We start from the raw sequence: 14,601 nt of genomic DNA on the forward strand, positions 1-14,601 counted from the left end.
AACATTCTTAAACAAAGGACTTTAACATGACTCCAGTGAATGACCTTGAATTACATTGAATGTGTTTTTAACAGTGACTGCTAAAATCAATCTTCAATTTTTTACAATATTAGAATTGTATCAAGAATTTCAGTACTTTGATTTTTATTCGGTACTTTGATTTATATAAAGCAGCAAAACAAAGCTTACTTTCAGAACTATGGTTTATATTATCCCTTTCTTCATAGAGGGTAAAGACCGTGAGGTTTAAAAATAGTTATCACAGACCAAATCAGTCCTAACGGTGAAAAGATCGTCAAATTGTTAGCCAAAAATTGCTTTTTTTTTCAACAGGAGAAACAACCGGACGGCGAATCAGGCACTGAATGCCATTCAGGGAATATTCAACTGTGACCACCGCCAATACCAACACTTATTACTACAGTGGCAATATATGAAATCTTTGGGCGCCGTCATTTCCAAAAACCCGCAATGGAAACTTATTTTTCCGGAGTGTAATGGAACGTGGAATGGTTGTCGAGACAAATATCTCGGCCGATGTTCAAAAAGTAGTTCACGAGTTACCAAAGTTCCTAGGTTAAGTGTTAGCCTAGCATCAAAACTGTTGGACAGGTTACCTAATTTAAAGATAATACATCTATTAAGAGATCCAAGGGCTATAATGAATTCACGGCAAGGATTTAAATGGACCCCTGTCCCCGGTGGCGCTGTATCATTATGTAACAAAATGACACAGGACTATCTGGAATCTTTAAAAATTAAACAGGTTTATCCCGGGAGGTTATGCACAGTGTTTTATGAGGATATGACGACAAATCCTGTAAAAACTTTCAGGAAAATTTACGATTTTGTAGGATATCAATTTAACGCAGCTGAACAACTCCGCCTAACAACAATGACCGCCTCTAAAGCAGAGGCTGACCCCGGCAATACTTATCGTCACGATTCCTTAAAAACAGCACGTGCTTGGAGAAATCAAATCAACACCAACGTCCTTACAAAAACTAACAAAGTTTGTTCTAAGTTATATCGGCTACTTGGATACCCACAGCTAAAAAACCTAGTTGAACTAAATAACACGAACATCCCTCTCAGACTTGCAGAAAAGGAGATAAACAACCCATGACAACACACGCGCTCGTGTAGTTTGTAGATATTAGTATACATTAGTGTGTGTCTATATTTTACTTAGTTTATGTAATTTAAGAAATGAACCGTATGTTTATTTCTTAAATTATGTTTATTAAATGCATGCAAACGGTTTAATTCCAATAGAAATACGCTTTATTCGTCAAACAAAATAGTCTGTTTTTAGATTTCGTAAAGTCACAGAACCGTTATCAGTGTATGGGTCACTTACCACGAATCAAACCATTGAGCTGGAAATGTATGGTTGAGTCGAGGAAACATTCCAATGTATTACCTGGCAGCTTGACAATGTTACATACAAAAATAATTGCTTATATATCTCTTTCTTTTTCCTCGTACGTGTGAATGTCATTGTGATATATTTCGAGGCTTGTCTTTAGTGAATTTCCCGAGGCAAAGATATATTCTTATGTCACTTGATATGCCGGTGCCTGCGCGAGCTATAATCGAAAAAAAACTTCCATCTCAGAACCGTTCATTTTTATGAGTACTTTTCCTTCTGTATAGATGATGAAAAAAAGAATTTATGTTCTGATTTAGAGTTACGTCCCTTTTCAATGCACTCGGCTCTTATTTTGATGCTTTGCATTTAAGTGTAGGCATCGGACCGATACACATTTTGACCTGTATAGTTTTATATATATATACATGTGTGTATATGTTAATTTTTGTTTTCAATTATGCCAATTTGGAACAACTTTAACTCTGTAAAATGAATTGCAAGATGTGAATTTATATGGAATACTACGGTAGAAATAGATTTTAGGAAATATCTCATAATAATGGCAATGGTACACTTTAACCTGATAGGACTATTTGTCTTAAAGATCCTTTGATGTCGTTTCAGCTACCTTACGTTAGACATGTTTTAGTCCAAAACTTCCTGCTTTCTAACTTATAAGTCAGTCTTGCTCTCGGTACGTCCGTCTTTTTCTTTGCCTTGTTTTTTTCTCTCCAATAGATTCTTCTGATAAACCATCCAACCACTCATCTGTTGTCGATTTCCCAGCGTCGATCCTGTACGGCGCTGTGTAGCTTTGTGACGTTTTGTAGAACCACACTGGTTTCCTTACCGTGGGTATAAGCACGGGTAAAAGTCAACCGTTAGTGGCTGGCCTAGCGTATGTTTATGTAAAGATGTGTTATGTTATTTTAACATGATGATGGTTTAATAATTTGTTTTAGAATAAATACGGAAACACACTCCACGTTAAGAGTCTGTGCCCGGTATTAATTATAAAATTCTATTTGAGTTACTTACAAGCAGAAAACGAGAGTTTATGATATGTGTTGACAAGTTTGTAGAACATAACGATATGCATTCGAACATAAGACATGAAAACAAGAAGCATAGTAAAGAAACAGGAACCTTTATCAAAATCTAAACAGCTTGGAAATATAAAAACAAAAAAATATCGCTAACACAGGAAACCTATTTGAATAAACCTTAAACGAATCATTTGCTCACGAAATGTACCAAAAGGAAACGGCATGGATATAATTGTATTGAATGTATACTCGGATAAAATAGAAATTTAGGGAATGATAATTTATCTTAGAAATCAATAAGACAACATATAACTCTAATTGCAGAAACAGTCAGTCTCCTATTTATGTACCACTCGGTCTAAAACCATCCGAGTATAAAAGATCGTTTCTTGACTCGTTTTCCTCTCCCAGATACACATGTGTTTATAACGGAGCCTGGAAAGAATGTCAAAAAGGCCGATCAATCCTTTATGACATTTACCGAAAAGTTTCACAACCACTGATAAACGACTGAATCTAGCAGTACTTTGTACACACATATATATTAGTACACTTGATGATGATGAGTTTTATTCAGATCTCAAACTACCGGCGCTGTTTGGTTTAGTTTTAATTTATGTCCTTTTAACAGCTCTGGTCATGTAAGGAGGAGCCAGGTTTTAGTTGTGAAGGAAAACCGGAGTACCCGGAGAGAAAAAAAAACGACCTCCGAAAAGTGGCTTGTAGGTCTCGAGCTCACGACCTAGTGGCGGATGGCTGACGATCTATCGGCGCAGGCTGATGTTTGATTTGTCAATCTTAAATAGGTTGATACTGTCACTAAGATCTGTCACAGCTACGATATCTTGTCCGACAAAAATAGCGTGACCACTCTGTTGATAGTGCTGCAGCTTAATGCTACACCTCGGTAGCAGATGACCATCTTCCGTCATCGTTAATAGTGTTCGGGAGTCTCCCAGAAAAACAAACAGAATCCCGTCCCTGCAGAATATTCCTTCCGGTTTGCCAACTGGTTCGTATGTCCAGTTTACCTTTCCTCCCTGTGACAAACAAGAGAGAAATGAATGGTCTCGTGTTTCTACGCTGACAACGATATCCCCTGATGACGTCACAGCAAGTTGCTTTAGAGGCTTTATATACGGCGGTCCATACACGCTAGGTTTACAGACAGTGTCGTCACTAACCTTCAGTACCACGTGACCCTGTCTATCGATAACGTGCACAAACCATGAGGACATGGATTCAGGAACTGACGTCGCCATCTTGCCTTTGGTTTTAATGGTTTCTTTCTGTTTTTCTCGGTTGTCAGATGACGAATTCTCACATACTACTGCAAATTTGGTTTCAGTTATGGCAGAAATTTTGTAATATGCCTGGTGGACGGGGATCGTTTCCTTAACATCCAATCCTTTGTGTGTCGACAGGACGGTAACACGCTGGCAACCAGGCTGTGTCACGACAACGTCATCGGTGCCAGGGATAACAGAGATGCTGTAAGCGGAGTTCAGTTTTATGGAAGAAATCGGTTCCCCTCTGTCTGTAAATCTCAAAATCTTCATGTTGTTCTGGTCAACACCAAAAAGAGAATGGGAGATGAGAACGACGTCACTGAAAGAAGACTGTTTCGTCCGATCGTCTCTAGCATTGCCCTCCGATACGTTTAATTCTAACAGACATTCAAATGTTGAGGCGTCGTGACCAGAAATATCAACATCAAATGATATTTTCTTTCCGTTAATGTCAGCTTGTGATTCCTCATACAACTGCAAGCCTTCTTGTACTGTAGTTACTTGTAGCTTGCCTATTTCTGAGCTATATTTACCTAGTCTTTGACAAATGTTGACCAGTTCTGGATGTATCTGGAGGTGAAGTTCGACTGAATCTGCGGAAGTTTCTAGTGAGCAGACATCCTCTGTAAACTCGTGAATCCTCTTCCGAAGAACCTGTAGCGAGGTTAGGATTTCTCTCACATCGGTCTTCTGGTGCACGTAGTCCACTTGTTTCCGGTAGATCTTTATCTTCTCCTTCACCATTTTTGCCTGATCAATCTTATTCTTTGTCACACTGACATTCTCGATTTGTGTTAGCATATTGATCAACTTGGATATTGTTGAATCTCGGAACTTTTCTATCTGTGCGGCTATTAGGTGCAGACTGTCAGAAACTCTTACTTCAGAGGTCCTTAGCGATCGCTCGTGGACTTTACCGTGTATCTCCATCCGATCGATGGTTTTTAGAAGTTCATCTAACTCGGTCTTACGATCTTTGAAAAGTTCTTTCGACAGTTCTTTGCTCTTCTTTAGTGTTCTACAATCACAGTCATCTTGTTTGTGACTTTCCAACACACATTCAGAACATGCGAATTCATAACATCCGAAACAGAAATAGCCACATGTTTCTCCCCCATGTTCCCGACATACTATCCCGGATGTCGTCTCGGCGCCCTCACCCTGTACAGTTTGTAGAAGAGATAACGCCAATTCGTCCTTCGGAAAAGACTCGGCCCAATGATAATCGGACGCATTCGCAAACGGTGCATGCGTTTCCTTCCGGTCAATAGGACAACGAATAGTGTTGTTTTTACGCGATGCTTTGATTAATTGTTTTAAGCAGGAAAAGCAGAAAGTGTGATCGCATGGTAAGCGGCGAGGGTCGGTGAAAGTCTCCTGACAGATTGGACAGGCCAGGTGGTCATTTTTTATGTTGGCAGCCAAGCGTCTGGACATCTTGTTTCAGTTAGGAAGCGGCTTCTAGTCAACAAGATGCTGTTGTAAGAAAACAAAACGAGACATTTTACTTCATGTCGTGTACAATGCAGTAAGCGTCATCATACTATATCAGGTGAATGCTAGAGTCCGTCTACATATTTTATTGGAGTAACAGAGCGTGAAGTACTGCCATATATAACGTCACATCAGCAGGGCAATGTTTGGAAACTAAATACGGTAGAAAATGCAATGTGTGTGGTAGTTTGCTAGTTAAGCAACTATTGGAGCATTGCAGATTTTGAAGTACAAAGCAGTACATTGCGTTAAATAATAGCAGATATAAGCAGCTCTTTGTTTTAAATAATAGCCTACATAAGCATCTATGTGTGTAATAATAGCAGATATAAGCAGCTCTTTGTTTTGAATAATAGCCTACATAAGCATCTGTGTGTGTAATAATAGCAGATATAAGCAGCTCTTTGTTTTAAATAATAGCCCACATAAGCAACTCTGTGTGTTAATGGCCTACATAAGTCGTCCTGTGTCCTAAATAATAGCATACGTAAGCAGCTCTGTTTAATAAACAATAGCCCGCATAAGCAGCTCTTTGTACTTAATAATAGCCCACATAAGCAGCTCTGTGTGTTAATGGCCTACATACGTTGCTCCATGTGCTTAATAACAGCCTACACAAGCCGCCCTGTGTCCTAAATTATAGCCTACATAAGCAGATGTGTGTGTTAATTGCCTACATAAGCAGCCCAGTGTGTTAAATTATAGCCTACGTAAGCAGATCTATGTGTTAATTGCCTAAATACGTAGCTCCATGTGCTTAATAATAGCCTACACAAGCAGCTCTGTGTCCTAAATTATAGCCTACATAAGCAGATGTGTGTGTTAATTGCCTACATACGTAGCTCCATTTGCTTAATAATAGCCTACACAAGTCGTCCTGTGTCCTAAATCATAGCCTACATAAGCAGATCTGTGTGTTAAATGCCTACATGAGCAGCCCAGTGCGTTAAATTATAGCCTACGTATGCAAATCTGTGTGTTAATTGCCTACATAAGCAGATCTGTGTGTTAAATTATAGCCTACATAAGCAGATGTGTGTGTTAATTGGCTACATAAGCAGATCGGTGTGTTAATTGCCTACATAAGCAGATCTGTGTGTTAAATTATAGCCTACGTAAGCAGATATGTGTGTTAATTGCCTACATAAGCAGATCTGTGTGTTAATTGCCTACATGAGCAGCCCAGTGCGTTAAATCATAGCCTACATAAGCAGATCTGTGTGTTAAATAATAGCCTACATAAGTAGATATGTGTGTTAATTGCCTACATTCGTGGCTCCATGTGCTAAATAATAGACTACACAAGCAGCTCTGTGTGTTAAATAGTTGCCAACATTAGCAGCTCTGTGTGTTAAACAAAGGCTTACATAAGTAGCTAAGTGTTTGAAATCATAGCCCACATAAGCAGCTCTGTGTGTTAAATAATAGCATACATAATCACCTCAGTGTGTTAAAAATGGCCTACACAAACAACTTTGTGTGTTAAATAATAGCCCACATAAGCAGCTATGTGTGTTAAATTATAACCTACAAATACGAGATAAGTCCATTGTTTAATCGCTAGTCTCTGGCCTGTATTGACCTGAAGCGTTCGTTGTTTCTATTTCCTTACACATAATTACTACAGGTACAATTAGTTTTGATTTTATCTAAAAAAAAAAAAAGTACAAAGATCAATCAAACTAGTAGTTCATTACTTACCGGAAAGGAGTAGAAACTTATCACTTAGCCATTCAGTCTGTCTGTATTAATGGCGACATACACTACTTATTGGTCGTGTTTGTGGCAGTCACTGCGAGAAACAAACAGATCAGTACTCGTGTAACCATACCAGTGTAGTGTAAGGACCCATTGTAACGATATCATATACACACAGGATACCTTATCACAGTATCACATTTAACAATGGCACATGTGATCGACGGTCCCTTAATTAGTTCGGTTAAAAACCACATTAATTAATTTACAAATTAATATTCACGCTTTAATGTTCAACATGTTATTGTAAACAAGTTACAAATTATGTGCGCATGATTCTTAATCAGATGTGATGCACACGTGATGATTTTGCATTTCTGTTCATGTTTTGAACATATCATTTTTTGCGATTAATCACGGTGAAGTTGACTATGCTTTTCATAATTGTAATTATGTACTGACTACAATCAGTGGGTCGTGTCTTTTGCTTTGTCCTGTATTGTTTGTAATTAATAGGTGGCGGTTTGGGTGTTTTAAATAGCTTATGAAGAGTGGAACATTGTGTTGAAGGACTAGGTGGTATAGCGGACATGGACTGAGTCGTTTGCACCGGTGATCAGATAGCTTATTACGACGTTCGACTTAATTACATGGGGGTTCGGGGTTCAAATCGCAATTCTGTCCTTAACCTTTTGCCATTCCTGTTACGGATTACTCATATGAAAATAATGAATACATTAGTGCAATTTTGGGTTGAATTTTAAAATATTATGTAAACAACAGTTTGGTAATTAATGCTTGGAATATATTTGATATATATTGATGTGATTAGAAAACGATGTCATTGTGTACCACTATTGAGGATGCCACTATTTAGGAATGCTTATATCGCCAAACTGTGTCAAATTGGTCTTAATGCAATATCACAGCTCACAGTACAATTAGAAACATGGGTCAGTCCGCGTGGTTATCATTAGTCACGTCTGTCCTTGGGCGTACGTACACTATGTCATGACGTAATATGCCATTGTTATGCGATTGTACTAGGGATTTAATGTTTTATTTTAATTACAAAGGAACTTGAACTTTCGTACGATACAATAAAAGCATTTTTATTTTACCGGCCTTCCTATGTTTTAACAAGGAAACTTGAAAATCTCATTGTGAGTTGGACATACATTTTCAGTTAACTGGAGCGTTCCCAGCATACATATACATTGTATGAGGATACGTTTTACGTTAACGCATTCGTTTGACAAGTTCATTTATCACAGATAGGGAATCCCAAACCCCGCCTTGGCTTTCTCGAATAGAGGCATAGAAAACAATTCCAGGTCAGATTACAGCTGGTTCTATTAAATAGGCGTCTAGTACTCTGTTATGAACACTTTGTACGACACTAGTCGATGTCTGTTTCTTCAAACTTACAAACAACAAAATGCCTCCCTCTTGTAGTGTTGAACTTGTTTAAATTTACGTATATTTGCTGTGCCAACAGCTATAACTTATGAGTGTAGGTCATGCAATGACAGGGTAAATGTTAAATCAATAGTAACCTTAGTAAATCTGCAATGTGCTCTTTGGTTATCTCTGTTAAATGCCCATTCCGTCTCACCTCCGTACACCGCTGTACAACACTTACAACGCATTGTCACCTCAAACTGTACAAGATACAAACACTAGCTAGGTATAGCTTGTTCGTATGTTTGCTGTGCCAACAGCTATAAGTCATGGTTTTTTGATAACTTATCATTCTTTTTAGTTACACAGTTTATTATTCTATGCCTCTGTTTTGATGTTGAAAGTAATCCTGGACCGTTACACAATCTTAGTATGGTTCACCTTAATGTACGATCCCTTAGAAACAAAGCTTCCTTAATTGAAACTGAACTTGAAAGTGACGATATAGTATGCCTGACTGAATCACATTTAAATCCATTGATAAGCAACACTGACATTCAATTACACTCCTTTAATTCTACTCCTCACAGAAAAGATAGAACTACTGGTCCAGGGGGTGGAGTTATAGTATATTACAAAAACACTGTTATTATGAAACGAAGAGCTGACTTAGAAAGGGATGATGTAGAGCTACTTTGGTCAGAGGTTTTAATTAATAATCACAAATTTCTCCTTGGTTGTTTGTATAGACCAGACAGTAACATTGACTACTGGAACAAACTTGATGATACATTAACTAGAGCTACTGATACTTCTATGGCTGTTGTACTTACAGGTGATATTAATGTTGACATGTTAAACTTAACATTAAAAGATCACTTATCAAGACTCCTTATCAAACATAATCTATCTAGTTTTATCAATGAACCTCCACGAATAACACCCGACAGTACCACATCCATTGATATTATATTTTCTAATAAGAGAAACGTAATTAAAAGTTCCTATGTATCAGCACCATTCTGTAGTAACAGTTGTTATTTAATCAATCTTTAGAATCAGGGACTCTACCAAATAGTTGGAAACAAGCAAACATTAATGCTATTTATAAAGGAAATGGTTCAACCAATGATGTTTCAAACTATAGACCTATCTCGATAACTTCTTGTCTTCGTAAATTAATGGAAAACAATATTTTCAAATATCTTTATAATTACCTAGTTTAAAATTCTATTATAACTAAACATCAGTCAGGATTTACACCAGGTGATTCTACAGTAAATCAATTATTGTTCATATATAATGAAATTGTTAGTAATATGGACCAGGGAAAGGAGTTAATGTTTTTGACCGTGTTTGGCACCAAGGTTTTCTACATAAACTAAAAAACTATGATGTTGATGGAAATTTACTTATCTGGTTCCAAAATCATCTTACAGACAGAAAGAAAAGAGTTAATACTGAGGGTTATCTTTCTCAATTCAAGGTTATTAATGCAGGGTACCTCAATGATCTGTCCTTGGCCCACTTCTCTTCCTTCTTTACATCAATGATATCACCGATAATGTTTCCACTAATATTAAGCTTTTTGCAGACGACACCCCTCTTTATGTAATTATAGATGAAGACCCAGCTCAAGCAGCACAAACACTAACAACTGACCTTACCAACATGAATGAATGGACAAACACATGGGACATAAAATTTAACCCTAATAAAACTAAATCAGTTATATTTTCAAGGAAACATCACAAATCACCCCACTATAATTTTTCAAAACAGCCAAATTACAGACATTACATCACATACACACGTAGGACTTACCCTTACAGATGATGCATCATGGAAACAACATATTCAGAACATATATGAAAAAGCTTACAGCAGACTCAACATTCTTCGTTACATAAAAACTAGAGTAAATCGAAAAACATTAATCATAATTTATATTGCATTTATTAGGTCAATTCTGGAATATGCTGACATAGTTTGGGATAACTGCACACAACAATCAACAGATCTTCTAGAATCTATACAATAAGAAGCAGCAAGAATTATTACAGGCCTTCGCTCAGGAACATCGCATAATAAACTTTATACCGAACTTGGTTGGGAAACTGGCTGCCAGAAGAGAGAAACACAAATACATCATGATGTATAAATTAATGAATGGACTCTCACCGCAATATTTAAAAGATGTGTTGATCCCCTTTACAAAAAATCCTAATGAAAATCATTATTCTCTCCGACAAACTAGACTTTTTAACCCACCAATATGCAGAACTAATAACTACTTTGACAGCTTCTTTCCTTTCATGTGCCGCACAGCTAACAACACTGATACTAATCTGTTTGACTCTCCTACACTTGCAAGTTTTAAATGGCTGTTAGATAAAAATACTATAACTGATAGTGAATCGGTTAACATTTTAAAAACTGAAGGTGATAGAAGGGCAAACATTATTCTTTCCCAACTTAGAAAGTTTTGTCGTGATTTAAAGTTTGATTTGCATCATGACCATGTAACTGATAGTCCAGTATGTACTTGTTCAGATGAATTGGAAACAGTCTCTCATTTTTTTTCTAGAATGTACGATTTACTATGATTTGAGGATTAATTTATTCAACTCACTCAGTAATTATGCCTTTGACCATAACCATATCGGTATTGAAATTATTTTACATGGCTGTCCTAATTGTGAAGGTAATACAAACAGACTAGTGCTTCGTGATATACATTACTTTATAAGGAAATCGAAACGTTTTAACTTTTACAAGATCTAGAAATCCATTATATTGACAAAAACTGTTATTTTCTATGAAAACAGTTGAACATGGTTGTGAATTTATTTGATTGTGAAATAAATATATATTTTCATTTAATTATTTTGTGCTCCTCTACACAATGTTTTACTTATACTTTTGATAAATGTACATATCGGGTTAAATCTGTAGAATAAATAGTTACATATAAATAAATTAATACACAGTTAGGGTGGTGATGACCTGTGCAGTACTTGCACATGGACTTTTGGTCTATCTACCGAACTGTATCGAATGCTAAATAGTAACTCATGTGTACACGTGTAATTATGATATTAATTACTATATTTATGTTTTGTTTGTGTATGTGTGTCTGTGTGTGTATGTCCTATGTTGTATTGTAAATAATCAAAAGTGAGTTACCTCCCTTTAATTACTTTATCGTTTGCATTATGTTTTTTCATTTCAAAATATCTATAAAATATATTTAGCTATAGTTCTATAATATTCTTGTAACACTCTAGCCACCTATGGAAAAAAATATATAGGCTTGCCTGTTATTCGATCCTTTTGACCATAACACCATATCAATAAAATCTGTTGAAATGAAATAAGTCATGATTGTGACATGGTGAACGTTAAATCGATAGGAACCTTAGGTCGCTGCAGTGTGCTCTTTAATTATCACCTACGTATACAGATGTACCTGATAGGTCTGCATTTTTACTTTGTGTAGACTATCACTATGATTGGCCTGAATTTTTAGTTTGTGTAAGGCTAGAACTATAATATGCGTGAATTTTTATTTTGTGTAAGGCTAGAACTATAATATGCGTGAATTTTTATTTTGTGTAAGGCTAGAACTATAATATGTCTAAACTTTTACTTTGTGTAGACTAGAACTGTAATATGTCTAATTTTTATTTTGTGTAGACTAGAGCTATAATATGTCTAAACTTTTACTTTGTGTAGACTAGAACTATAATATGTCTGATTTTTACTTTGTGTAGACTAGGACTATAATATGTCTGATTTTTTACTTTTGGTAAGGCTAGAACTATAATATGTCTAAACTTTTACTTTGTGTAGACTAGAACTATAATATGTCTGATTTTTACTTTGCGTAGACTAGAGCTATAATATGTCTGATTTTTTACTTTGTATAGACTATCACTATGGTATGCCTGAATTTTTACTTTGTGTAGACTAGAGCTATAATATGTCTGATTTTTACTTTGTGTAGACTAGAACTATAATATGCGTGAATTTTTATTTTGTGCAAGGCTAGAACTATAATATGTCTGAATTTTTACTTTGTGAAGACTAGAACTATAATTTTTACTTTATGTAGTCTGTAACTATAATATGTCTGTATTTTTACTTTGTGTAGACTAGAGCTATAATATGTCTGAATTTTTACTTTGTGTAGACTAGAACTATAATATGTCTGAATTTTTACTTTGTATAGACTATCACTATGATATGCCTGAATTTTTACTTTTTGTAGACTAGAACTATAATATGTCTGAATTTTTTCTTTGTGTAGACTAGAACTATAATATGTCTGAATTTTTACTTTGTGTGGACTAGAACTATAATATGTCTGAATTTTTACTTTGTGTAGACTACAACTATAATATGTCTGAATTTTTACTTTGTGTAGACTAGAACTATAATACGTCTGAATTTTTACTTTGTGTAGACTAGAACTATAATATGTCTGAATTTTTGCTTTGTATAGACTATCACTATGATATGCCTGAATTTTTACTTTGTGTAGGCTAGAACTATAATATGTCTGATTTTTTTACTTGGTGTAGACTATCACTATGATATGCCTGAATTTTTACTTTGTGTAGGCTAGAACTATAATATGTCTGATTTTTTTACTTGGTGTAGACTATCACTATGATATGCCTGAATTTTTACTTTTTGTAGACTAGAACTATAATATGTCTGAATATTCTTCTTCTTCTTTTTCTTCCTTTACAAGGATCAGACTCAGAGGTTTGAGTGCACTTGATCCTGGGAGGTGGCATTAAAAATGTTAAAAACAATTATTTTTGTTAATTTGTACTATAAGATAAAAACAGAAAACACTTTATGGAAGGTTGAAACTAGCCAGGGCAGACCTGAAAGAGTTCAGGTTTGGCTCCTGTGCTAGGGATGATGTTAGCGAATTCCAGTTAACAATAGTTCTAGGGAAGAATGAACATTTATACAAATTTGTGTGTGTTGATATTTGATTAATTTTGTGGGTCCCTCCTGTCGCCTGATGTTATGAATTGGGATGGATCAATGGCCACATGTCCGTTTATTATTTTATATAACATCATGAGCCTGGCTTTTGTTCTTCGCTGGGCTAGGGGCTCCCAGTTAATTATATTTATCATGTTGGTGACACATCCAGGCTCTCTAGATCTATGATAATTAAATACGTATCTGGCAGCCCTACGCTGTGCATTTTCAATTGCTAGGACCTGGTCTGAAATAAAAAGGTCCCAGCAAGTGGCTGCATATTCTAATGATGGTCTTACTAGTGTGGCGAATGTCTGGGTTTTGACTTTTCTGGTGCATGATGACATGTTGCGACGCAGAAATCCCAGTGTCCTATTTGCCTTGCTGGTGATGGATTGTATGTGTTTATCCCAATTTAGGTCCGAGGTGAAAGTGACCCCTTGGTATTTGCTAGAGTCTAAATTTTCCAAAACTTGATTGTGCAGGGAGTAGCTTAATTTAATTGGATTTTTCTTTTTAGATATGTTGATGAAAGAACATTTTTTGACAGTCTTCTTATTAGTTAATTTCTCTATATAATAAGCAGTCGTCAGCAAAGAGTTTGATGTCGCAGGAAACAGAGTCGATGATGTCATTAATTTAGACCAAAAAGAGGAGTGGGCCAACAACCGTTCCCTGAGGTACCCCGGATAGGACAGGGGCGCTATCAGAGCTGGTAACGCTAATTATTACTTTCTGTTGTCTGTTGTTCAGAAAAGAGGAAAACCAACCAACAGTATCTGGATCTACCCATAATATTATAGTTTGGAAAGTAATCTTGCATGAGGGACTTTGTTGAATGCTTTCGAGAAATCTAAAAGGGCGACGTCAATTTGTTTATTTTCATCAAGGTTCCTTGCTATGTCGTCAATTGTCAATTTGGAGGGGATCATAATTTATGTCACACATGTTTTGATATTGAAAACAAGCCATTCAGATTGATATGTCTCGCCTGTGCCCCGCTTAAACCATCAATGAACATACATGTATCAGAGAAACTAACTTAAACGCAAAAACTTAATGTTGATAGAGATGCTGACAAAGTCAATGGACCATGAAAGGTAGGCTGCATCCAGGATTTGATGCATGGGTTGAGATGTACTATCTAAGATGCATGTATGGTCTAAGTTTGGTTGGTCTAGCACTTATAGTTTCAGAGAAACTAACTTAAACGCAAAAACTTGATGTTGACACCGTCGCCGAAAAAGCAACACCTAATATAAGTCTCGCTTCTGCTACTTCGGACAACACCTAAGTCTCG

General features: G+C 36.2%; 1 protein-coding gene across 1 annotated transcript; it reads right to left on the bottom strand.

Moving 5' to 3' along the window:
- Nucleotides 1-2,543: 2,543 nt before the first annotated feature.
- LOC110442752 lies at nucleotides 2,544-7,029 on the bottom strand. The gene is made up of 2 exons (XM_021486505.1): nucleotides 6,903-7,029; nucleotides 2,544-5,183 (listed from the first exon to the last, which is right to left on the bottom strand). Exon 2 carries the CDS (start codon nucleotides 5,142-5,144, stop codon nucleotides 3,183-3,185), a length of 1,962 nt encoding a protein of 653 aa, XP_021342180.1. The 5' UTR covers nucleotides 5,145-5,183; nucleotides 6,903-7,029; the 3' UTR covers nucleotides 2,544-3,182.
- Between the last annotated feature and the right edge of the window lie 7,572 nt (nucleotides 7,030-14,601).

Source organism: Mizuhopecten yessoensis, unplaced genomic scaffold (assembly GCF_002113885.1).
Source record: "Mizuhopecten yessoensis strain PY_sf001 unplaced genomic scaffold, ASM211388v2 scaffold716295, whole genome shotgun sequence".
Classification (NCBI taxonomy): domain Eukaryota; kingdom Metazoa; phylum Mollusca; class Bivalvia; order Pectinida; family Pectinidae; genus Mizuhopecten; species Mizuhopecten yessoensis.

Excerpts from the sequence above, each read along its gene's own strand:
- LOC110442752 (XM_021486505.1), bottom strand. The coding sequence starts at position 5,144 with ATGTCCAGACGCTTGGCTGCCAACATAAAAAATGACCACCTGGCCTGT.